This window comes from Aythya marila (assembly GCF_965140915.1).
Source record: "Aythya marila genome assembly, chromosome: 3".
In the NCBI taxonomy this organism is placed as follows: domain Eukaryota; kingdom Metazoa; phylum Chordata; class Aves; order Anseriformes; family Anatidae; genus Aythya; species Aythya marila.
Genome location: NC_139044.1, coordinates 10,769,364 through 10,796,310, shown reverse-complemented (window position 1 = coordinate 10,796,310; position 26,947 = coordinate 10,769,364). Strand labels below are relative to the sequence as shown.

At 44.9% G+C, this 26,947-nt stretch overlaps 1 protein-coding gene across 1 annotated transcript in view; it reads right to left on the bottom strand.

Moving 5' to 3' along the window:
• Positions 1 to 8,428: 8,428 nt before the first annotated feature.
• SPRED2 (sprouty related EVH1 domain containing 2) overlaps positions 8,429 to 26,947 on the bottom strand; it is a 60,006-nt gene continuing 41,487 nt past the window's right edge. The window contains exons 5-6 of the mRNA XM_082756898.1: positions 12,273 to 12,422; positions 8,429 to 11,876 (exon numbers count right to left, since the gene is read on the bottom strand). Coding sequence (XP_082613024.1) covers positions 11,226 to 11,876; positions 12,273 to 12,422 — 801 coding nt within the window. The 3' untranslated portion in view covers positions 8,429 to 11,225. The remainder of the gene's footprint in view (positions 11,877 to 12,272; positions 12,423 to 26,947) is intronic.

Here is a 26,947-nt window from a genome sequence, read left to right as displayed (position 1 = left end):
AAACAACAACTCAGGGCATTACTTGACACATTTCTTTGCCCTGCTTGGGAAAACATGTCACTTCCCTCCTCGATATCGCTGGGATATGTTAAAACAAGTATTCCACGAGCGATGAAAACACCAAAGCTTGGTTTCCAAAGGATGTGTCTGGCTGTTTGGGGGAGATGTGTGGTGTAAACCTGAAGCTGCTCTTGTGGAGGGGATTTTCAGAGCCCAGTAAAGCACACCTGCCAGCCAAGAGCTCACCCCCAGGTAGGGCATTCACGACAGGTCTTGTCCCACACTGGTTTCCTGGTGTCTAATCGGGGACGAGCTCACGCTTTGCTTTGCTTCAGCAAGAGGGCTCACAGCTCTCCGTTTTACCCAGCTGATATTTTTTATGAAGCCCAAAGGAAATTAATTTCTCCAGGACTTCAGTTTGGTTTTCACCGGCCGTGAGGTTCAAGAACCATTACAGGGGCAGGAGGAGCAGAAGATTGATCGTGCAAACACAAGTCCTTTAGAAACCAAGCCAACGTTGAGCCTGTGTGCATCTTTTTACTCCAAGCTGTGATTAAATTCAATGAGGCGCAGAGCCTAAGGACCCACGTCGTAAAACCCCATACCTACTGGCTTCAGCTATCCTCTGCCTGCTTCCAGAGACGCTGCTCATCCACAGCTCCTGCTAGAGCCGGCTAAATAAATTGGAAGTCTCAAATTGGACTCTGAACATCATCAGCTAAGGAGTTTCTGCATCAAATCTACTAAGTTTCTACAATTAGGCTGACGTGTGTTTGGCTTGTGACTAAGACCAAAAAGGTGCCACTAGAATAGACTCTGAGGGCAAATCAGGCTGCAAAATTTTTTTGTATTTCTTCACCAGAGATGGGAAAATGCACAGCAGGGCTTTGCACAAAACTCAGACAAACACAACGAGGTCTGTTGGTATTGCTCTAGGTATTAGGCAGGCTCTCACAAAAGCAGCTGCCAATAATTAGTCTCCTAACTCGGTATTTCGGAGCTGGTTAAATATTTACTGAAGCCAGTGGAAAATCTGCCATTGACCACAGTGGAGCCGATATTTTACACCCAACCATCTAGGAAATGCTGTGTGCTTCAGGAAGAAGGGCAGACATTCAGCACCTCTCAGAACAAAGTCACTTTACCTTAGGAGCCTAAATATGGACTTTACACCTTCAGCTTAGACACCCAGTTTATCCTAGATTACATTCACGGCTACAATTTGAAATTACCCAGTCCCAGAAAACAAATATTAGACATCCCGTGCAGTGTCAGCAGTCTGACAAATAAAGACAACAATAAATTTGCTTTCTTTTCACTACCCACGTCACATCCTCAATCTGTTCTGTGTTTCTTGACACAAAGGAGGCTTCGGAGAACCTGTCCAACAGTAAGAACACAATGCCATCTCAGCAGTAAGAAACCCAAGAAACCTGAGGTTCAATGATTTGGAAGGGGGGATTAAAAACCCCTGCTGAGAGGAGGTTTTGGAGGAGGAGACACCACCATCCGCAAAATGGCTGCTGCAGGGCCGCAGCTCCTGAGCATCGTCACATTTGCCAGGCTATCTGCATGAAAAACAAGCTGGGAAAATAAAAACAAACTATCAACTCAGCACTACAGCAATCCCCAGAGAAAACAGTAGAAGGGCTGTTACAGTATTTCAGAAAAATCAAATACATTTCAAATAAAAATCTGCTAGGCTTGATGAATAAACTCACATCACTCTTCCATTCAGTTGAGTTTTTTTTTTTTTTCAAAGAGGCATATAAACTTTCCTGTTCGAGGGGATAAATCAATGACAAACTGTCTGATGTTGGGAAGAAATTTCCTCTGCTAGCAGATGATTTCAATACAGAGTTTCTTGTATTCTCTGCCTTTGAAGTATCTGGTACAGGCTGTGGTTAGAGACAGGATATCAGCCTGACGAACCCCAAAGACATTTTCTTGTAGCTCAAAGTTCAGATGGTCACAAACAGCAGTTGTTCTGGTTAGAAAAAAGTATCACGCATTTGCTGTGAGTTCAAAAGCTCTCTGCTCAGCACCTGGGTTTTCTGCTCTTCATGCCACATCTTTACAACCACTTCCTTCAGGAACTGGCCATAAAACGAGCTCTGATGGTGACAGCTCTTAAAATGTTATGTATGTGAGCGGGTTTGAAAACACAGTCCTTCCAGGGACGCCTCTTTGTTACAGGACCTTTTTCTCTTGTATGTTATTACATAGGCACTCTTTCAGCCTTTTAATCTTTGTAATTCCAAGCTAATATCGGAAAGAATCGCTGCCAGCTTGAAACCCAGTAAGCTGTCAAAAATGAGTGAAACGTGGCTGCGGGAATGTCCCTGCCAATTTGTTCATTTGAAAGGCAAATCTGCTTGCTTTTTCTAGATGCTTTTCTTTTTCTTTTCCAAGCTAGTTTGTGAAGATCCAAGTGAACGAAACGCCCTGGCCATTGGTCACAGGAAAAAAGGTTATGAGCTGAGGTTGGAACCAGTGATGCTGGGGGCTTTCTGCTGTGGCATTTCTCAGGCTGGGACGAGCAGTCTGCAGGAGGCACGTCTTTACCTGTCACTAGAGATACCCCAAGGAACAGCTTCCACATGAAATGTCTTCTCAGCCGGGCTGAACTGGGGGCAGCCAAGGCCCATTCCTCTCCCACTAACCCCTGGCACACTTTCAGCTGGCTGGGGTTAACCCGTGTGTCCTTTCCCCCAGGAAAAGGGGGAAACGGTGTGTCCTCAGCTGCCAGCAGGATGCTCTGGCTCCTCTCTCACCCACTCGTGACTGTGCAGGAGCAGAGTGGCTCCTATTTCAAACAAAGCTCTTTAAAGGCAGATTTGGGGAGCTGGTGCACCGTATAGGATAATAAATCCCTTCTTACGGGCTGAAGCTGTCACTGCACAGCGTCTTCCTTGGGGGACTGGGGGAAGGAGAAGACTGCAGAAAGTTTGCCTCAGGGAGTCACCAGGGAGGGAGGTATTTTGGGTGCCAGACCTTGAGATATTGCCAGCTAAATCCTGCAAATCCCAGGAGACAAATTCTGGCTCCACTTAAGTGTAAGGTTTTTTTTTTTTGCCACTGACTTAAGTGGAGCCAGGATTTTACCCCGGGGAACTGCAGAACGGAATCTCCTGGCATCGGATGGGCTGTTCTCTCCCCAGTCTTCTCTACCTGAGGCTGGAAGGAGTCCATTTGTTCCAAGTCTAGGGAAGCACAAAAGCAGCATTGCATCTGAGATGTGTGCTGGGGCTTTTAAATTAAACCTGACCTTTCTTGCTACCTCCCCAGCACATCACAGCCCTGCAGAGCTCTCTGCGAAGACAGGGATAAGTGTGAGGACTTTGCCCACCCCCAGGACTTTGCTCTCAGGCCCGTGGTGCTTTTGGACACACGTGGAAGCACAACTGTGTCCCAGCCCTGCAGCAAATGGCACAGCAAAAAGAAACTCCTCTGAGCAGAAAACATCCCTTTGCTTCATCCTACAGCTATTTCTGTCTCTCCCTTGGAAGGCTTCCCATGTCTGTGGCTGGCTGAACCACTTAATGGGGTTCTGGGGTTTTCCCCGAGATGAGGAGTTCACTGAAACCTATTCACCAAGCGAACAGAGAAATCCTGCAGCGATACCCAATACTTGGGGCCACTGCACTGAAAACCCCATTCATTGTTGCCAAGCCACCGGGGTCAGCCACACGGCTGGAGTTTTACCTGCTTATTTGTTTATTTAATGAGTAACTATCACTTTGGAGCTCACCTCGGTAATTTCAGATTTCTGCTCCCAGAGGGTACACAAGCACACACGTGTGTGGATGTGTACACACGTTTCCTGCCTGGCAGCCTGAGCCGTGGCGTGGCTCTGAATGCTCCTCTCAGAAGCACAGACCACCAGGTGGAAACCACGGGGGGTACCTCAGCTCCAGCATCGGCCCCGTACCAATGCACCACTGCGTACCCTTCAAAAAAAAAAAAGTGGTTTGTATTTCTCCTTCTATTTCATATCTGGATTGAACCATGTATCCAGCGTCTCCATTCAGTCCTAGCCTCTACTCCGTCTGTTTTAGCTACTCGGAGTTTTCTGCTACAAATTTATTGGGATTTGAATTTTGCACTGTTTAGACTCAAGAAAAAAAAAGAAAAAAAAAAGAAAAGAAAAGAAAGAACAGCAGAGTGCTTCTTCTTTTGGCTGTACACGTGAAAATGTTCTGTTTTAAGTTTTGGCCAGAATGTCTGCAAAATGTGGTTGGAAGTTATACTTTCTAACCTGGCTTTTATCATTGTTCTCAGGAAGCTGTAAAAAGTAAGCACTTTTAAAGTGAAATCACTTGAGTTCGGTAGTTCTAGAACCAGGCTTTTAAGGTTGGAAATGGCTCTCAAGGGCACAAGGACATAAATGCTTCAAATTTTAGAAGTGTCTGAGCTTTTAGTTCCTGAATCAGGTTGGAGCTAAACACAATCTGAACGCAGGAAATCTCAGATTCTAAGCCAGAGTGTGTTTGGGAAACTATCAAACTTGATAGCTGAAGACCAAGGATCTCACAGTTCACAATAACAAGTTCTCTGTACCTGTTCCCTTCTCATAACATTGAAATTTTACATCAAGACCTGAAACAGTCAATAACCTTGTATTAGCACAGTGCTGAAGCAGAGAAATTGAGTGTGTGAAAATCAGAGAGATGCTTGCTTAAAGCAGTAAGCCCGCTGCTAGTCTTGTCAGTTCCCTTAAAGCAGATGTTGGCCAATTCCACAGCTCATCGTGACATAACCTTAGAAAATGCGAAAAAGAAATGTCAGTTCATATCGCGCTCTCTCTATAATTAAGAATAATTAAGAATTCTATACAAGCATTAAGCTTCAGGCTGCGTATGACTTGCTAATTTCTCAGCCGTCCCAAAACATGCATTAATTCCAGCTCCTCCATGCAATGATACGTGTTCTTAACATCAGTGACTCCCCGGGCCATTAGATGAATTATATTGCCTGGGTATGACTTTGTACTTTCTTTGCCACCTCGACGTACACAGCAGTGCACGGAAATGGGATTGCACACGCAGAGAGACAGGGCGTGTTACAGCCCTTCAAAACCTTTCTCTTTACAGCCACACAGCGCGCTGCTGGGAGATCCTGTCTCACATCACATTAGGCAGCAGGCTTGAAATCTCACAGAAGCCAAACCGAAGTCTGTCAACTCTTCCCAAATGAATTTACAAGTGGGGAATGGGGGAATGAGATGAATGGCATGGGATGGTTGTGCATGAGTGCAGGGAAGCAACTGAAAATATTTGTAGAGATCTAAGTATGCCACCCCAAAAATACACACATACTTTCCATCATTTAAATATCTCGTCTCTGGGTGGAAGCCAAGCATTTTTCTATTTATTTCCACTTATGCCACCAAGATACGAAGGGATTTAATCCCCTAATTCAACATGTTAGGAAAATACCAGAAGGCTGAACATCCTGGAAAAGGACAAGGTGTTAGGAGGATGTTAAATCATCGAGCATGATGTGCTGAAGAAACTAAAGCATTTCCGGTTGCTTGTGCTGCAAGCTCTCTCAGTGACATGTGAAAAGGCTGCATTTGGTCCTTACCAGAAGCCAAGTTCTGTCTGTGATAAGCATTAGGAACACATGCAATGATACCTCTTGTTTCCAGCCCTCCTGACAGCTACTTCCAATTTGCATTTCTAAGTGGAATTAGCGGAGGAAGGAGATTTACACATTCCTTGCTGATGGGGACTGTTTAGTTTGAGCTTCTTGCAGACAAGCTCCTGCAGAAGCCAAAACCTCCCAGTTAATCTTCAGAGAGAGTGACAGGAGAGATGACCTTTCAGATGAAGACCATGGACTTTTGCTTAGGATACTCCTGCTCCAGGCCAGCAGCTCCCCATGTGACGTTATGCAAGTCATTCCAACCTTACTCATTTTCACAACAGGTTTAAATAAGTTTGTCTGATTTAGATCACAGTGCTCTGAGCAGAATAGATTAAAAAAATACTACTGAGTGAGCCCTTCTTATGCAAAAATTCTGCTTCTGAGGGCAAAGCAAGGCAGATACAGTCACTCCTGGGACACACTTGACAGGGTTATCATTGTGGTTTACAAAAAAACAGAGCTGTTGTAGCCTGAGAGACCCATACTGGTTATCCCTCCCCGCTACCCTCCATTCCCCCATCCATCCCCTCTGACCTGCTACTGTCAAGCTGGGCATCCTTCCCAACCTGGTACTGCTTTTATGAGGAGCAGCTTGTCACAGATATATTCAGGTTTCCTGAGTGAGCACAACCAAGAAAACCCTCTCTGTGCCCTCTCTCTTTCTTCAGGTTCACAGGCTACAAGTTCACACTGGTGTGAATGCTGTAACATTTGTCCGAGACCAAGAATGTCTCCCAGGAGAAAGGTTTCTTGGGGGTTAAACTGGGTCTGCTCCACTCCTGCTGCCACCAAGGGAAAGGAGAGGCTGGGAGGTCTGTTCTGACCTGGGCAATGGTAGCAGGACGTTTGGTGGCAAGTTGGTGTGAAGCCACTTTGCTCTGAAATGCCAAACCACATTTGGCAGTGCCTAAAACTCACCCTGGGTGAAAGATTATTCTAAAATGTAATTTGTCGCTAAATGGTATTCTTTTAAAGTCATAAAATATTCAGATTTGTTTCCTGTGGTTGCAAGCTTGCTGGTCTGTATCCTCTCCTTGACTGCCTCCAGCCAAGAGGCCAATTCCCATCACAGATGAAGAGCGTGAGTAAACCTGGATGCAGAAGTTTGGTTACCTTCCATATCGCTTTGTATCTTGCTGAAATCTGCAGGGTCCAAATGTACCATTTACTGGTTCAGTTTAGAAATTCCCACGCAGAAGTGACCCCTTTGGTTTGCAGATAAACATGAGAGGAGACATTGCAGGCCACAATCAGGTACAAACCAGGCTTAACCAGGCCTTCTGCAGGACAAGCTGTATGTGAAATGCCAGGAAACAGAGCTAAAAGTCTTTCTGCCATCATTAGTCAAGACCAGGCCGTCAGAGTTGCTTTGCCTTCAGCTTTCCGTGGCAAACTGCAGGATTTTGTGCACCATGAGGGTCCTCTTGCGCCAAACAGCAGGCCCACACCGCAGCGTTTCTCAGGAGGGCCGCAAAGCCTGGGCGGACTGCTAAAACTTGTTTTGTAAAAATGTTTACAGCAAATACACATTTTTATAATACACATATATTTATGTGAGATATGTAAGATCTATAGAAATATGTAAAGACAAAGCAGAAACGGACTCGATCTCAGCAAAGCTGTGACAAATTAAACCACCAGTTATTTATGTGACTGGAAATTCACACCAAGTGCTGGGTCTCCTGTTGGATTAATGGAAATATTTGTAGAAAAATCAGATATACTTACTGTTTTTCGCTGGTTTCTGAGTCGATCAGCTGCAGCCTGGTGTCCTCTGCCCCGTTTTAGCTGGCTTATTCCTCTTCCATCTTCCATTTTAAACCCCTCGGACGCTGACTGCAGTGCCAGCAGGTGGAGCTGCCCATGTGCCTCTCCAAGTAGTGTCCTGGCAGGCCTTGCAAACCTGCACCATGTACCCTCAAAAAGCAAGGTGTCCTCTTCAGTGATGACCTTTTCGGGAGCCACGTGTCCCCATGGCTACCTGCGACATGAGCCGAGCTTCTCTTTCCTTCCAGGGCTCTCCAGAGCCTGCTGAAATGCCCAGCCATGTGGACTGCTTTGCAGACAGATTTGGGTGCCCACAAGGCTAACTTGGCATTACAGCTCCTTCCCTCATCCTTGGGGCAGCATGGGGGGCAAATGGTGCAAAGAAGGAGGAAAGATGTCAGAAAAAATACCACAGCTCCCAGCTTTTTTCTTCCTCTGCTTTCCCCCTACCCTCCTTTTCCCTCATGGTGCTGGGACTACTCTAAGTAGTGGGGTGGTTTTGTGGCGGCATGAGGAGGACATCGATGTGCTGGCCCTCAGCACCAGCCCTATCTCCCATCATAGTGGCTAAAATAGGGAAAAAAAAGTATATTTTAAGGCCTCCGTGGGGTGGGAGGCTGTGGGGGGTGGAGGCCCAGAGGGTGATGGTGACACCTGAGGGTGCCGGCCCAGGCCCAGGCCCAGTCATGGCCACCAGGGCCTTCTGGAAGGCAGAGCCACCAGGCTGGGCCTACTCACTGAGGTGCGCCCCAAAAACATGCAAAACACCTGAATAACACCCAAAACCACTTAAAAAAAACACCCACTCCCTCATTCCCTGCTGCATTTGGGCAAGTACAGCCTGTGTCTGATGCTCACAGCATTTACAACCTCAAAATGCAAACTAACTCCATTTTTTTTCCCTCAGAGACTCTGAGGTCTTGGAAGGGTGGCTCTGGTAATTTTCCCTGTATTTACCAGCATGGTTTAATTTTCACCTTGTTTTCCAGCCAGGCAAAACCCATAAACGGCATCATTTTGATATGATGTATTTGTATTTACATGGTACATTTTAAAGCAATAGCTACATTGATCATACATATTAGAAACAATAAAAAAAGAAGTTAAGAACTAAAATGTACATCATACACTTGTATATATATTTTTTTACACAGAGGTAAAAAGGCTTATAAAAATCAATACAACAGGGTTTTAACTTTTAGTATATAGATACAATAATGATGAGGCTTCAGGCACTTTAATTTGTTAATGTGAGCAATAGCTTGAAAAAAATTTTCCACAACAGAAAAAAAATTGGTTAATGTTTTGTTACCACAGATACAAAAATAAAATCTGAATAATTTCTCTCAAATGATTGATGTCAGTATTGCAAAGCTGACTGGGAGAATGCTACACACTGTTCAGCAGCAGTGTGGAAATTAAGGAGAAATATTTACAAAAAACACCCATTTCTATCATTGTGCCCTTACACCACTGCCTTCACAAACCAAATAACACACGCAGCAAAATCTACAAGTATTACAAAAACCCAAAAGGAGAAAAGGGAGGAAGAAGAAGGGAGGAAAAATAATAAAAAAAATAAAATTAAAAAAAGTTTTTTTTTTTTTTTTAACTTTTATTTCCAGACATACAGAAAGGCTTGGAGTATGTCTACTTTACTTAAATAAATAGGGGCACTTCAAGACCGGACAAAAAGCTGTAAGATCTTTTTGTAGTGTTGTGCTTTATAGAGACAAGATCTTACAGATGTTTGTTTACATGAAACAACTCTGAGAACAGAAATAAAAGGAAAAGGTTGTTCCATTAATTTTTTTCGAGGCTGGCTTGATGTTTACTAGACACCATTGAGAGATTTGTCAACTGCTATTAGGCACAAAATATTTATATTTCATTCAGCAAACCCAGACACATCACCAAGAGTGTAACACTCCATCCCTTTTCCATTATCATTCATTTTTTTCCAACCAAAAGATCCCCAGCAACTGCTACAAATTAAGCCTACCAAACTCTATAGTGTATAAGCACATTGCATACTTAGTTCATGGTTTACTAAAAAGCTGTGATTAACTCTCAGAGGAACTGTTGGGACATTCCACCAAGAAAAAATGGCAAGCGTTCCTTTTACATTTATTTGGCAAAAAAAAAAAAAAATCCTCTCTTTTAAGACTGATGTCAATGTGCAATAGAGGGAGGGAAAGGACATGCGCCCACTGGCAATTTACTGCAGAAAGAAATTATGGCAGGAACAGCAGTGCCAGCTTTGACAAGCCAATCCCTAGCTGCCTCAAAGTATTCAGATTGTACTATGCTAGTTAGAGCTCACTGCGCTAAATCATTTTTTTTTTAATAAAAATTATTTGGCTATTCCTTGTAATATATTAGAAAAATACTCTTTTTCCAGCTAATTACAAGCCTTGTACACAAGACAACATGACATTTAAAAAAAATTCATCTTATCCTGCTGTATGCACCTTATGCATCCACTTGATAAATCTGGGTGGCAAACTGGGGAGGGGAAAGCGGGGGAGACACTTCAGTCTGGCTCCTGCAAAGACTCACATGCTTAATCCTACACACAGAATCACAGAAATGCTGGTTGCACACGCATTAAGTTGGGACATCTGTAAGCATCTGGAGGATTGGGACCATAGGTCAGGAAATGAAAGTGGTGGTTAACAACCTGGCTTTTGATTTTAAATACCTGCTTAGACTGCTAAATGTAGTTTCTACTGTGGATGTGTATGTTCTCATGCTCATGTATTATACAGAAAAAAATAAACAAATACTATTTTCCATACAATCCACCACTTAATGCAGCATTTCCCCAGAATTGCCATGGATTACAATAGTGCTTTTGACATTGCATTGTTAATAATTCTTTGCATAACAAGAACTTTCCCCATCTGGAACCTTAGTGTTTTATTCTCAAATCATGACATGGCTGGCTAATGAAGAAGTTCCCTTCTTTCAGGCAGAACTCTGAAAACACAGTTTTATTTTTCCAAAGTTATTTAGGGAAAAAAGAAAACACTAAAATTTAAGTTTCCCTTTCAAGTAGTGGTCTGAAATGATTACAGGTAAGGAGAACTACCAGATTCTCAATGGTTATGTGACTATGGTAACTGAGCCTTGCTTTCTGTTCATAGAACTTTAAGAACAGAGAAATAATTTAAGATGTTTGCTGAAGGAAATGACGATGGACTCTAGAAGAGAAACTGCAGCTTAGATGGCTATTTTGGCTTTGGAAAATAGAACAACAACAACAAAAAAACAAAATAAAAGAAAACCAGTGACAGAAATACTGTGTTGTGGTACAAGTTTGTTACTAGCACACCTTCTATACACACAATAAATTGACGGCAAGTTAAAATATCTTCCAAGTGAGATTTCATTCACTATACCACCCTGTTTTGAGAAATGCCAAAACTTGCTAATGCACTGATGGTACCGAGCAAGCAGAGGCAAAACGGACACAACCTGGAGATGTTCTACAATCCACCACCATTTAAAGCAGTTCTTTTCTCAAACTCATTTTAACTGAAAAAATAATATAAACATGTACAAGAGAGTCTGTTTGATTACAGATTAATAATACAAAAGTCTATGCTGTACGTTAGTTAGTTAGAACACTTGATGAGCAAATCAATGCAGTGTGAGCCCCAGACGATCAAATGTAAAGTGATCCAAACTGGTGGTTTCTGGATGCTGTTGGGCACAGTGGCTGCATCAAAATAAGTGATCTTAATGCTCAAAAACCAACGTGTTCCTTGAACTACAGGAAAAACATAGCACTCTGAACTCATCTGTAGTCATCCAGCAGCTTTGTGTTTTCCACCACAGCACCTGCACATGACCCCACAGTGGTGACAAGCCCGAAGCGGCAAGTAACAGCACATACATGGAGCAATGAAAGACAAGGCGATAAGGGCCATCCACCGGAGGCAAAACATTTCATCACTGGTGTCACACGAGCAAGGATCTGTATAGTCTCCTTCCGGATCGGACATACAGTGATAGAGCATAGTGTCTGCGCACCACATACAGCTCACTCGACGGATGCAAGTCTTGACGCGGTCTGGAGCATCCTGGCATTGACCCCGTTTGTTCTCCTCATGATTGAACATGTCCCTGCAGTACACGCACCGCGACCTCTCACCATCCTCCTTCCGTCTGGGCTTGAATTTGACGGGTTGAGTCTTTATCACAGCACCCTTGATATCTTCACCCAGGTCAAAGTCTGAGTTGTCTACATAAGGATAAGTGTATTCGTGTTTTGAGGCCTCACTTTTGGCAAAACGTACGTAGGAGTCCATGTCATCAGGATCAAAGTTCTTTCCTCGCGCTGGGGCATGGCGATAGTCCTCATATCCAGTCATCCAAATCTTTTCCCGAGGATTGATGCGTACTATCTCCTCATCGTCATCCGGAAAGTTGACGTGCCGGTACGATCGTGGTGCTGACTGTGGAAGCAGGGATGGAGAAAATATAAATAAGTTCAATTTTCAATGAGCAATTACTTTCTCCTTGCTTAATGAAAAGCAAGTTATTGAACAATTTTGTTCTTTGTACACGCTTTGGTGTGTTTTGACTAATAAAACACACCCAACAAGCTAACAGATCAGTGCATCTTCACAAAGTGCCCCGCTATCTGTAGGAGAAGCAGAGTAAGCATTTGGCTTTCCCCCATAGTCCAACTTTCAGACAGAAAACAGACACTTAAAACTAAAACTAACTGAGAAGGAGACAGGAATGGGGATCTTCTGAGGGATGGGGGCGGAACCAAACACTCCACAGACTTAGCTAATGACAGAGACAGTCCTTTATGTCCTAACAGCTAACAGAGGCAGAAACCTTACTTGTTCTAGATGGTAGTGGTCGGAACTATAATGGTCGTGAAGGTGTCCACGAGTGCAAATTCTTCGATGTTCGCTGGATGCCGGAGAAGCCAGAGTTCGCACGGGCTGTTCCCTTTTCTGAGAGGAGTTGGAGGAGCTATCTGTAGCATTCTGTTTTAAATGGAAAGGGGAAAAAACTTGTCACACATTCAGCTGTTGCAGCACGCAGTATTAAAAAGAAGTGTTTTGCCACTCACTGACTTCGCACACACCTGCAATATTGGCAACACCTGACAGCAGGCAGCTTCATCAGGTTTCACAAAGTTCTTGAAAGAGGCAGATCTGTTGCCAGGCCGTAAAGTGTGTTGCCACACACATGGAAAAATTAAATGTGCCATAGCCTACCGGTGACATATTCACTAACACCACTCGTATTCGTTTGGCATATTATTTGTTGTGCTGGGCACCGCAGGATGGCGAACATTCACACTAGAAGTACAAGGTTAAATGATTGCATCATTTGAAGGAGTTTAAGTCCTGATGCACACTCAGGACTGAAAAAAATCTGGTAATTTTGTTAATCTTCAGGAGTCCCATTAAGATAAAAACTTCTTTATGCATTCTTCTCCAAACACTTGCTGAGTTCCAGTTCATCACAGACTACTTTATCAGCTTTCCTTTAAAAATCATTTTTTTCATCTCCTTTTGTCACTAATCTCCAATGTGCAATGAATGTTCCTTTTATTTTTATACACTCCTGCCTCATAGTGCTCACTTTCTTTAGATTAATTATTATATCATTACACAGTAACAATCATGAAACGGCAAAATATGCAATAATATGCTGCTGCCAATACCTGCAGCTTCTTAATGTATTTATTTTCTTTATGTATTATAATAATGTATTATTATTAGAGAAATGCACAGCAGGTGACCAGTCTTAGCCATCCCTTCTCCATAGCCCTTCCTTGGTTAAAATACCTTCCATCCAATATCCAGGCATTCAGGATTTTTGCCCATTAATTCTTTTCATACGTTGGTTAGACTTTTTCAGATTACCACAAATATCAGAGGACGGCTGTTACATGAGCACCCTCTCGATGGTTCCTTTTACACATCAGTACTGCTGTTGACAGAAAGGCTGTAACGTTGCAATTACATCAATTGCAATACTGGTGCCTTGAACTAAGAAAAATCTCCATCCCCCTTCAACTGTCAAGCTGTGGCTGCGGCTAAGACAAGTCCAATGGAGACGTTTTCATTTTCCACAGCAGTTAGCAGAAAGACAACCCCAACAGAGGAAGGTAGTTATATCAACACTGGCAGAAGACTGGTTTTACCTGAAAAACCTTCTCTCCTCGTCAAGAATGCACTCTCTAAATATTATTTTTCAATGAATTGTACTAAACATGTCTCTTACTCCGAGAATACAAGACCAGTCATTGTGGCCATTTGTTTATTCTGAAAACAACGCCTCGCAAGGCTCTGTCCAGAGCTGAGCACACCTTAAAGCACTACAACACAAAGTATGTGTCGAACCACTTTAACTGGCATAGCACTTAAAGGCACTGAACTGCCAGCTTATTTTGTTGAAAGCAAATACACAGATCTGGTTGCAGCGTAATGTAAAGTCAGGCTGGGTTATCCGAGACGTACAACAAGCAGGATGAGTTTGAATGTCTGACCCACCCCTTGTGAACAGACTTTTAATTCATGTGGGATTGTTTTTTCTTTCCTTTTTTTTTTTTATAATAAAAAAAAAGTACTTAGAACAAGTCTTAAGATATGTTAACAACACCTATAAAATGCAACTGCACTGGTATTCATTTTTTTACTATTATTATTTAAATGGTTCATCAGCCTAGTCTTCATTTCTCCCTAGATAAAGACACTTCACTTCTGGGGTTTAAGCACTTCTAAGCTAACTTTGCTGCCTCTAACTTCAAGCCCTACTGGATCGAGCACATTCTGGGGACACTTCAAAATAAAACGAGAAGCTTCTACAAGCAAGTACTTCAAAATAATATTAAGCTTTCAGGATATTTTGAAAACCTTCCTTAGGAGGGTTAGGATTTAGTTACAACAGCCGCCTCCTACAAGTACCTTTCCGCAGCGCGGCGTGTGGCGCAGACTGATGCAGAGCTGTAATTTCAGCTTCTCAGAACAACAACAGAAAGGCACACACCCCAGATTCCGGGTAGTTTTACCCTGTAGCATGCTCTTAAAGTTAAACTTTGACTGTCATGAGCCAAAAAGGAGGCAGGGCTTAGCAGAGTGCTGTGCCAGCCAGCAGGACCCTTCACCTTCACTGGAATTGCAGCCGAGCCCTGCTGGGACAAGCCTTTCGTGGGTACGCTCCAAAAACATCGTGGGTGCTCATGGTCAACGTAATGAAGCCTGGGAAACTTACTGAACTGGAGTAGGTGGCACACGTTGGCCTGCAACCCTCTCGCCCTCCTAGATGGAAAAAGAAGTCCCAAAGTGGATGTAGCTGCTAGATAATCCCTTGTGGGGCAGCTGGGGGCTGTAACCAGCCCTCCGAGAAGCGTGATGCTTGCTGGATGCGTGCACGGCCTCGCTGGGAAGGCCTCATTTCTGCAACAGGCAACTGGAAGAGAGGCTGGAGCGATTTCTATCTAGCCGGATCCTTATCTGCCCTTGCTTTGCTCCACACCTCCTTCTCCTTCAGACCCAGCAGGGCGACCGGGCCTCTGCTCCACATGTGTTGACATGGCTACAAAACCTGTTTGCAGCATACCAAAGAAGCTGCGGCTCAGGCCTCCGCATTAACCTTATTAAAAATTGCTTCATTTCCACGTTCAATGTCCTCAGATTAGAGGGGCACTTTGCCAACACAAACACTTTGCTCCGAGCACCCAGAAAGGTAGAAAGCAGGCTCTCCGAGCCCAGGTCTCTGTTCACTCTTCTGGAAAAAAGTTCATGCTGCCTCCTGGATGGTGAGGCTGAAGGAAACTGCTTGACAGACGCAGTATCTGCTGCCTCACCTTGCTGACTGTCAGCTGAAATAAGCACTGCTACTTTCCAAAAAACATATCCCTCACCAAAGCTTCAAGCTTCCATTGAAGAAAAAATAAGGCCTTCAACACATAGGAACAAATGGGTTGAAGATTTGGATGTAAGAGGGAGAAATATTTGTCCGTCCCAAGCAGAAGGTCTCCAGTGAAGCCCCCAGGCCTCTACTTGTGCTGCTGAGTGTACTCATAAATAAACTGAAAACAGGGTGAACAGCAAGAAGACAAAACCTTCTCATGACACTTTAGTTATTCAGGGAAGTAAAAATGAAAGCTGACCCTGAAAATTCGCTTAAGAATCTCATAATGCTGAGATGCTAAAAAAAAAAAAAAAAAGCTAATTATCACTAATATGTAAAGTGATGAGAACACCTTGATCTGACACGTGCAGTGATGTACTATCAAACAGCTATTGCTGCTCAGGACAGAGGTCTTGGGGTTAAAAAACAGCAGCTCCCAGTGCTATAGTCAGGACAATCAGAGGCCTGGGGTGGCTTCTGAATACTGGTTAGCTAAATAGAGGAGGTCTGTCCAGCCTGGAAAAGAAATGATGGGAGGGAACATGAAGATGGGAAGGGAAGAAGTCTGTAGCATCAGGAGCCCCATGGGCAAGGAGAGTAGGAAGTGATTATCCTTCTGGTATTCTTCAGAAGAGAAGAACACAAGGCCTTCAGTGGGACATGCTCAGATAAGCCTCAAACAGGGGGAAGTATTTCTGACAAATCCCAGGGTTACAGCTGGGTTCAAGAAGCCACATGGAAGCTCTCAGAAAGCAATCAAGGATCAAAGGTATGATGCTCAAGCCCTGAAAGTTGGTCTGTTTCCTTAGCACCGCTCAACCACGACTAAATCTGAACCTGGTGACAGTCAGACACATCCTCCAAGAAAAGGACGTAGCCCGTGGTGGAAGCAGAGAGCAATTCCTGCCCCACACAAGACTGGGCTGGGATTTGCAGTGAAAATTTGGGGGAGGATGACAGAGTGGGAGACACGAGAGGTTTGTTGCAGGTCACCCAAATACAACACACTTGCCTATGGGAATAAATCTAGAAAAGGCATTGTCTCCTCCAGAGCCAGGCTATCAACCATTGGTCTCTCAGAGAAACACTGTCTTCCCCAAAGCCAGTTGAAACCAATCTGGTTCCAAATATTTTTTTTTTTCAGGGGAACTATTGAAAACATGCCCGGTAGCCACAGAAGAGAAATGAACCCAAACCTAAAGCTGTTGGAACAGCGAGTCCGCAAAGAAACGCCGTTTCAACATGCCCTCAACGCACAATTAGAGAATTTTGTGCGGCACGTACCAGAGTTTTGTGATTGCTATGGCGGTCGCGAAGCCTTGTGGTTTCGCTGCTCGGATAACAAAATCATTAATCATGACCATAATAGCAATTTTATAAAACCCGTGCTACACATTTCCTCCTGCGAGTGAGCTGAACATATCTAGGCGAGCACATGTACCGCATGTTTGATACGGCCACTTGGAGAGAAAACACTCCTTTTCTACACACAAATGCTTGTACTGCGATCACTAAAAAGAAAAAGTGTCCCTGGCCCCTGTTTCCCTCTCAGAATTTAAGAAGTGACTCATTAAATTAAAAAAAAAAATAATCCCTAGTCATTAGTAAAGAAGATTATGTTAATCATTTACTGCAGTTTACTTCTCATTGAAATGGATTTGTTACACAAGAACGGCTGGCTAATCAGGTGCTTAAGTAATATTCTGAGATAAGCATCTATCATAAAAACAGATGAAAAAAAAAAAAAGAAAGCTTTCCCCTTCCCCCATTTCCCAGCTACTGAACTGGACAGATCACCTTGCCTCTAATGGCTTCGCAGAATAGTTTCACCCCTTGTGGTGCAATACCCGGGGTGGCCAGGAAAAAGAAGACAGATCCATCTCCAACTTATGAAGCGGCTTGTCAGAAATCAGTTGCCTGAGGGAATTTATGGGAGCTCTGCTGCTTGCAACTTCTAGAAGTGCTCTCAGCCAGCTAAAGCATTACCAAGTCTGCTGTCAAGATTAATTGTGGGTCAAACAAGGTGATTTGCTTTTTCTCTAGGATTTTAATGGCTCCACGAGGTAGGGAAGGCGATGGGGAATAGAAGTATCATGATGTTGAACAAGCAATTTTGCAAGTAATGGATGGCTCTAAAGTAATTGGAAAACTGTGCCAGCCTGGCCTTTCGACAGCAGAAGCTGTCTGTCTGCGAGTTAACCTGCTGTTCGCTGCCACACGTTGCTGTGCTTCTCTCCCACTGCCATGCAAGCTGCCTTTCTGAACCACCCCAATCTGATGGGGTCTGTCTGTGCCCCACGTGGAAATGCAAAACTCGGTGGGTCTCATCTTTGCCAAGGCATTCTTCAGCTGCCAACCCTGCTGCTTTCACTTTGGGAAGCCCACACAGGCTAATGGGGGGCCTGCTTGATGTCTGATCATCTGAAAAGACATCCCCAGTACGAGAAACCCAGCTCCATCACTAATTCATGGCTTAGGGATGAGCCTGGAAAACAGACATGCGACAAGCTGCATCCTCCCCATCATCTGGAGCCCGTTGTTTGTGTGCTCTGCCCAGGTGCAGTTGTGCTCGGGAGCCCCAGCACAAGTGAGCAGGGCCCTTCCCATTTGCTGGAGAAAAGGGAAAACACAGCTGCGCTATCAATACGGAAAGGAAAAATGATAAAAGTCTGAAATGGTGAAGCAAGTGAACGGTACGGACCTACGCTCAACTCTGAGGTTTATCTGCAGAGCCTCCGCTGTTTATGAACTTCACAAAGAGGAAGTCTGAGAGCTATTTTGGACACACGGCACCGAAACTTCCACCTTTCCAAAGAAATTAAGATAAAATATAGTCTCCCAGTACTCCCTCAGCCTAATCTTGCAAGAACATTTCTTTCCTTTCCCCTCCAGCTTTTATTTTTAAGCCTTAAGGGACATGGTCGCTACTGAAAGTCACAGAGAGGGAAGAGCAAAATTTTTAGTTTTTGTCTCTAATTGCTCTCTACTCAAGAAAGTTAGAAAAAGATTTCATATTTTTAATTCATCTCTGAATTGTCCTTGTGTGTTCAAGAGAGCCCACTTCAAGCAGGGCTAAGTTTACCCAGGTATTAAGGAAGAAAAAGCTTCATCGTGAAGAATCTGTAAGATTTTAGATTTCTGTCTCCTGACCACAAGATTTTACTTTGTCCTGACAAGACAAATCCAAGGAAAAAAAAAAAAAGCATGTGTCCAATTTCTGCTTGTTTCGTATCACAGAGGACAATTTTTACTAAAGACAGCAGTTGTATTTGAGAAAGCAGCTTCTATGCATTTTGGAAAAAGTCTTGAAGCTCTTCTCCACTGAGGATCACGAGAGCTGCATCCAGTCCTAATCCTAACAGAGAGCCTGCAGGAAAAACTTCGCGTTAGATCATGTTCCAGTACGGCTCGAAGACAAATTGGCCATACGCAGCTCTTACAATAAGCACGGATTCAGATTTTCTTACACCAGAGCAGGACTATAATTTCTCAAACGTTTGGACCGCTTCCTAGTCCCCATTTACACAAATACCAATATCAAGTGCAGAAAGCCAGCTAGCTTTACTGCTACCTTTTTCTATTTTTTAAACTTCTGCGGTTAGAGCACTGAGTGCCAGAAACATCCCGGTGGCTGTGCTGCCTTTAAGTCAGCAAAACTTGAGGAACATTTACAAGGACTCTGCGCACGAGATCATCTCCATTAAGCTAATGCTAAACCCGCTTCTGGCACCGCGGGTCAGCTCTGCGTGCTCCACAGATGTGGCTGAACGACTGGCTCCCAGGTCCACGATGAACACATGTGAGTCAGGCACAGCTAAAGCGATGTGGCGAGCCATCAGGTGTGCTACGGGGGAAACCTCGGCGAGATTTTTCTGTTTCACCGCTTGCCGAGATACAAGGCAGCAGAGGCAGCGCTGGGCGGACAAAAAGAAGTCCTCTTAAAACCCAGGAGCTGTTTAAACCAACTGGTTGCTTACGACCAGCTAGGGACAGAGGCAGGCTTTTCCTTTTAGCACAGAGGGCTCCACAAATCTTTTCACGCCTCGGAAATTACCTCCTGGTGCAGATCACAGCATTGCCGGGATGATCAGCTGCCCAGTATTTGTGTTCCTACAACTCCGCGAAGATTAGCGAGGCCTCCCTCCCATAACAAGTAACATTAGCCACGCTGCTGAAGCTGATCCTCTTCTAAGGCCACGAGAGATGGCCACCGAGGTCTGCATGGGGCCACACTGCCACGGGGAGGTGACAGTCCCTTCTCCCTCCCATCGGTCCCATTATGTGGCTGAGGAGCCACAAGAATCCAGCCCCAAATCTCTCCAGCTGTATTTTTAAAGCACTTTTCTGGCTGGATCTTCGCCCCAAGCCCAGCTCACCACACGTAGAGGCTTGTGTCCTGACGGCACAGGAGGCTCTCAAGGTGGCCTAGGGGGCAGAGATGGGTGTCTGGAGCAAGGCACCATTGCTCCAGATGGGTGTGCTGAGCAATGCATGCACAGAGAGGATGGCGAGAGCCTGCGCGGCTCGCAGGGCAGCCGGGAACAGATGGCTGCACGCAGCTCGCTGCTGAATCCCAGCTCCTCCACGCTGAAATGCCCAGGGAGGGGGAAAATAGGACCGGGGAGGGGGAGTGCTAACAAAAACTGGACTAGCTGAGCCGCAAGGATCAGTGCACCTGAGCTGTTCACGTCTTTGCTACGTAGAAATTAAACATTTACCCTCTAAGCATGCTCCTCCTATGCAACACGCTCAGATGCAAACAGAGGAGAAAAAACAGTTAAACGCAGACTTCCCACAGCAGACTGATACGATATTTTAAGAAAGCAGTTAGGGGTCATTTATTCACACAGTTATGAGCATCCACGTTATTTTCGCTGGAATCCATCCCCAAAATAGAACCCAACAGCTGATGCAAACTTTTAAAATACCCTCTTCACATGCACTGCAAATATGTCAGGCTCCGCTTAAAAATGCGGTGGTACTGACTCCTGCCTTGCCTTCCCTCCTCGCAGACAGAGCCAGAGACAGATGAACTGCTCGCCCTAATCACTTCTGATTTAATTTCCATAAAATATTTACGAGGCGCAGGGAGAGCAGACCCTTGGCAAAACACATTAGGCAGGTGAGGGAAGGGAACAGGGCTATCGAGATGCAGTTGTTTACGGCGCATCTCAGCGCTGGGCACAGGTCCACGCCGAGCTCCCGGGGCTTTTGTAGTCCGTGGCACGGTTTTGGTCATCCCCAGCAGCAACCACCACATGCCTGGGGGCGAGGGTGGTGTCATCATGCTGGATATTTTTTGTCCATCGGAGGATTTTCTTTATTCCTCGCTTTTTAAAAGGGGGGAGCCTGTCACTTTAAAGGAACAATCATTCTGGAAGCCTCATGGAAGAGCACATTGCATTGTTTAGCTTTCCCAAACTCCTCCTTCCTCTTTGCGAGCTCTCCAAGAAAATAATAAAAGGAATAAAATCGAGAGGATGAAACCAAACTATGGTTAGACTTAGCAAAACGCGGGCGCACGCTCCAAGCAGCTTGAACTCTCCGCATTTTTTCCCCCCCTTTCCTTTATTTTTTTCCCATGCCCGCTACATGAGACAATGGGATTCAAACCAGATTTTTGTGCCTGAAACAGCATGTGGAAATGGCAGCCCCTCTCCTGAAAAGCGGCGCCGAGATCCTCGTCTGCCCCGTGGTTCTGACCCAGCTCTCCTCCTGTCACCACCGGGACACGAGGTCCCAGCGCAGCAGCACCGGGGGGCAGGAGCCTTCCCCCTTTGCCTCCCGTGCCAGCTGGGATGCCTGGCCCAGCATCCTGGCTTCATCCAGACCCGGCGGCGATTCCCTAATCCGTCCCGCTGCGGTGCAGGAAGCTGTCAGTCATCGCGCCGCCCGCCAGCCAAAGCTGCTTCTTCCCGACCGTGCTTGCACCCTGGTTTTTTTTTGCATTCTGCCTGCTGCCTTCGAGACACCCGAAATCAGCCAGTGTCCCTGCTTTTTGCTCATTTTGCTGCGTTTTTTTTAAAACACAAATGGGAAACGGCAGGAGCTTTGCAGCAGCACTGGGAGCTGCATCCCTCGGCTGCCGTCTCGTGTACGGTGCTGAAGTTTGGGGGAACTCTCCATGCTCCTCTCGGGCTTCTCGCCTTGAAGCAGGTCCCCCTCCTACGCTCCTGTACGTAATGCTGAAGAAAAGCAAGGCTAAAATCAGGAGGCCTCAGCCTCGCTTTGTAAAGGTCCATTGAAAAGCTGAGATACGCCAATCCTCTGCGCTGCGATCATGCCGGAGACAGGCTGTACTGGAAAACACTCCCCGCTAAGTGCCTGGTTCACCTTGACCAGCGCGGCACCGGGAGGAAAAACATGCGTGCCACAGACACGGGGCAGGTTGGCATGTTTGCACATTCCCTTCCCCAAAGGTCAAATCTCAGCGCGCTCACTGCCCTTCTAGACGGCACGGCAGCCTCCACACACACTGCAAAAAGCAAGCGGAAATTCACCGCACGCTTCTCTTTCATTCCCTGGGAGAAAAAAAATAAATAGAAATCAAGCAGAAAAAAAATAATGAAAAAGGAACTTTCCTCACTGCCACTCTTTTCCCAATTTTAAAGATGCTGCACTCAGGTGTGGACTATTTAAAATAAAACCCCAGCTGGCTCTGCCAACACCGCATCCTCCGCTACAGCCCAGCAATGCCCAGGTCCTTGGGAGAGCAAAGCCCACCTCCAAGGGCACCCAGGGACAGCAATTTGGGCTGTGCCACTGGCTGATGTCTCCCCAAGGCTCCCCACTTTACCCATGGGACCATGTGGCTAAATCTGATCAATATGCTTGATCCAGGTTAAAAAGATGCTTTAAAATATATTAAAAAAAAAAAAAAAAGAAGAAAGAAATCCATCTCTCCCCCCTCCATTTCACTGCACATTAAGACAGGGCGATTTCAGCTTGCCTATGTTTTGTTTCCGACACGTCTGTGCTTTAAGCACACCAATGCACTAAAACGTTCGGCTGCAGATGAATTAAAAGGGAAGGCGCTCGTAAACAGCTTCACACTTTAACTCATCACATAGTTCAAGTACATTACTACGCAGCCAAATTATTTTTCGGAAGACAAACATTCAGCTAGCTGATTGCAAGTGTGAAACGGTGCTGCGATGCGCTCAGAGCCACAACTCCTTAGCTCCAAACTCCAGCTAGCACGGCACTGGTTGATTCACCTTCAGACAACAAATCCTACCTGCAGGTTGCTGCTGGCCCTTCTCCTCCAGAAGCCTCCAGTGAGTGCTTGTTACAAGAAAACAAGCTTTTGGAAGCTTGGAGATCACTCAAATGAATGTGAGACTGGTCATACGCAACAAAAGAATTGAATTGAGTGTGATACTGAAAGAGCTGGCACGTTTACCTATGCCACCCTGTCATCATTTAAGCACAGGAGTGTTTAAAACAGAATAAAATAAAATTCTCCTTTGAACTGCTGGAGCAAGGGAAAAAGGGCAAGCTAAGCAACAACCCATCCCTAACTGGTGCACAAAGTACAGCACTTACAAGTTCTGGCAAGATGCAGCTATAAGGAAACTTCCATCGTAGCAGAAGATCAGATTTCAGCTTCCTGCAGGATATATCCCAATCCCACTGCAGGCCCAACTGTGTTTGGATGTGGGAACGGTACAGAGCCAGAAAACACACTATAAAAACAGTCTTTAGAGAAAGAATTGCGACAAGAGAAATTGCTTACCCTCAGCAAAGCAGTTTGACACATCCACATCACCGCTATAATTAGCTGCATAAAAACTACACGACAGCAAGGCTCAGGAGAGCTCAATATGGATATTATCTGCTTAATAATTTGTTCCTGAACAACAGATGCTCCTCGCCTGTCTTCATGCATACACGCCCCAAATGCTACGGGCTCCGAGCAGGCTGCTATTCACCACGAAGGACCGCTTCCCTCGTCCAGGCTGCTAAAGAGACAGGTAGTGCAGTCCTTGCAAAGGACGTGGGCATCTGAAGACTGTGTGTGGTGAATAACCAGGCTGATGCAGGTTGGTTAATTAAAAGAAAAAACAAAACAAAACAAAAACAAACAAACAAACAAAAAACATTAATTTTTTAAAGCCTTAAACTGAAGCGCAGCGCGTTTGGTAACTGATCTCTAGCAACAAAAGCCTGGTTTTCCCACCAGAGAGTGACCTGAAAGCAAGAAGTAATGCAATAAATACAATAAAGCAATGCAGAAATTGTGCAAGACCTCTATTTCCCCCTCCTTTCTTTCAAAGAAAGCAAGGTTTCAAATCTACGCCATGGTTATCTCTCCCATCAGCTCACCTTAGCTCTTCATTTTCATATCATGAATCTGCAGTTTACGTAAGAATAAACAGATTTCATGTAAAGCCTATCTCCACAGCTTCCACGCCACAGCAATTTTTGTATTTCCTTCTGCCCACAATAGAGGCTTTGAGCAAACAAGGACAACTCATAGGGTGAAGACAGTAATTATGGCTTTGAAGGACCGAAGAAAAGAGCAGCTGCCATTCCGGGTGACACCTCTGTCTCAGGGACAACCGTAGCGGATTACTGTCAAAAGTAAAACTTGCTTGTATTTGTAATAAGAATAAGAAATAAATGCATTAATTTCCAGTGACACTTCGGAGAAATAGGAGGTCCTGGAGGAAAGAGGGAAGCACACTGTTACAGAAACCTTTGACTATGACAGCAGCAAAAACTTTCCACTTGATTTTCCCTACTGAAAAATCTCTTCAGGTGTCAATGTCTGTTCCCCTGGACTGACAGAAATTCATTACAGGCAAAGTCAACCTGAGGAAAGGCAGAAAAAAAGCATAAAAGAATCTGGTTTTAAAACGGTTTGGAATCGAGGACTTTTTCACTATTTCAGTAGGGTCTCCTGACCCCCAGCATAGAAACTCCTCCATGAAGAAGCTGAAATACCCTGGCGATTAAAGGGAGGAAGAAAAAAAAGACCTACAGATACACCGATAGCTTCAGACTCCCCAGCTACCTTGGTAGTGGGTCTGCTGGAAGAAATCAAGACAGATTTCACAGGGCAGAAGCAAGAAGAACGCAAGCTGTGCTCTGATGTGATAAATGGTGGCTGCCTCGGTGTAACGCTGAGTGTGCACGTGCAGGACTGCGATGTGCAGAGCGCTGCACACAGCTTGAGGCACCCAGCTATGAAAAACAGCAGGAGTCCGAGTCCAGTTCATTTCTCTTCATTTAAGCCAGGGAAGATTTATTTTTTAATATGTATTTTAATATATATATTTGAGCCTGCTGGTATCTGTGTGTGAATTTCGTCCTTCTTGGCAAGCATTTCTTTTTTAATCTGGATGAGAATAGCTGTGGTTTACAACACCAGCCCCAAATCCAGACATCAGAGGATGTGGGTAGGAGCAATGAACCCTTCTGCCGTCCGTGCATCGCTGAGCAGGAAGAATAACCCAGGTAATGCCACCCAACCCTACTGCTGTGACGGGTCCCTAATCGCTCTGCTCAGCCTTACAGAACAAACAAGGCGGATTTGCTCGCAGTGACAACCTAAGCACCACACCCCACCACCCCCAGACAGAGCTCTGCACCTCCAAAAGAAGCTTTTCCCTTCTGTTACCCTATCTCAGCCTTAAGAAAAAGGCAACAGCAAGCTCTTGCTGCTCCTCATTCCCCGAGAGCAACTCATGAAAGGTATAAATCTTGCAGCTCGGTGCTTCTCTATGCTCAGCAACATGGTTTTCCGCAGAGGGGTGGGATGAGGGATGCTCCAGCCTTACACAGAGCTCACAAGAATTTATAAGTACAGTCATCCAAAGCGACTGGGCTGGGTCTCCACATATCTACTTTAAAGAAAAAGAGATACAGTGGTTCTTTAAAAGAACCATCTGAACGTGAAACGACCAAGCCAGCAAGAAAAGTTAGATTTAGTGTTTATCTAACTAACATAAATCTTATAAATTTTAATAGTGAGGCTGTAACACACTTGAGGCCCACATGGGAGATGAAAGTAGGGAAAAGGTTTCATGGAAAGGCAGCAAGGAGAAATCTGTTTTTTTAATTATGAAACCAGAAGAGATGCAAAGAGGGCTGTAACGTTAACAGCTGCCACGACCCGCTCGGCTGCAGCCATCCCTTCCAGGACTGCTAGCAGCATCCACGCCACAGGACAAGCCTCCTGGCCCTAATGTCCCCAGGCACAGGAGCAGTAGGACTTTGGGCTGAGAAAGGGGCACGAGGGGTGCAGGATCCCTCCAAGCATGCAGCCCCAAGGGGAAAATGCCAGTCTGGAGGTCGTGGGCGAGAAGCCCAGCAGCAGGATCCTGCTTACCCACAGCAGTGAAATGCGGAGAGAAAGCCAGGGGTAATCATGGTGGCAGCAAAATCCATTCAGTTTAGTGAAGGAGCAGAGTATTTTCCCTGTCTTGTAGCTGGGGAACAGAGGCAAGGAAGCTTTTAGCCAGGACCCCATAAAGTCTCCAAGAGAAGCAGCGGTCTGCGCCTGTATGTCCACAAACCCAAACCTGTAGCTCAGCCACACTCTTCCATCTGCAAAATTCTGTCAGTCTCATTTTCAACAACAACAAAAAAATCGTATTTTTAAAATTATTAATTACACGGAACATCTATCATTGTAACATGAACATCAGACTTAGTAAGGTTGGGTTTCTTTGTTTTCTCCCTCCCGCTCCCCTTAAGCCAAAAGAGGACTGCAGTCATTTTTAGGTTCACAAAGCAGAACAGACATGGGAGCCGTTGCTCCTCCTGCCAGTGGGTGTCTTGTCTTTAGCACTAAAGCAGGCACAAGGCTGCGGATTTATCTGAAAAACACATGAGCAGCATTTCAGCTGAACTGGTCATAAGGTTTCAGAATGAACATCTCTGCTTTTCGGGTGGGTTGCTAAAAGAGACCATTTCAGGCACTCTGCAGACTCTGGAAGACATTGACCTTTCTTTCCTTGGACTCAATTCACATTTTTCACTTCATGGTCATGTGGGATTATTATCTGTAATTGAAAGTAAAAGTGTAGATTAAGGAAAAATTCTGCACAAGAACTCAGTTATATGGCAAATGCTGTGGCTGAAGAACTACAGAATGTATTTGGACCTTATTAAAAGGTACTTCTGAAGTGACTGTTAATTAAAGAAGCCTGAAGATGCAAACTAGATGGATGAAGACAAACAACAGTCTCAGACCATTGCAAAGACAATGTTTCCCCCAACGGAGACAGAACGGATGGCTAGTCTTACTCAGATTGCATCTCTTGAGAGGACGATTTATAATGTACAAGACAGGAGAAATTTATTTGCTAACATATGGAAAACATTTATGGGCTCTACTGAGGATCTGGAATTAAAGAAACACAACTACATATTGTTAAAACTTCTAAATGGAGATTTCATTTCAGAAATAAGCATTTTTTCCCCTGAAGTCAGTGACATTTATTTCTAGATACTTTTGCTTTCTACTTTATGAGGTATCGCTTTCCAAACAGAGGCCTGAACTGGTTTATCTAGCTGCTACAGGTCTAAAGCACAGCAAACTTAGTAGAGTCTTCTTTCTAAAGACACAACCCAGCTTTCAGAACAACGGCCAGGATGCACACATGCCACAGGGATGGGCAGGGTACTGCTGCCCGAG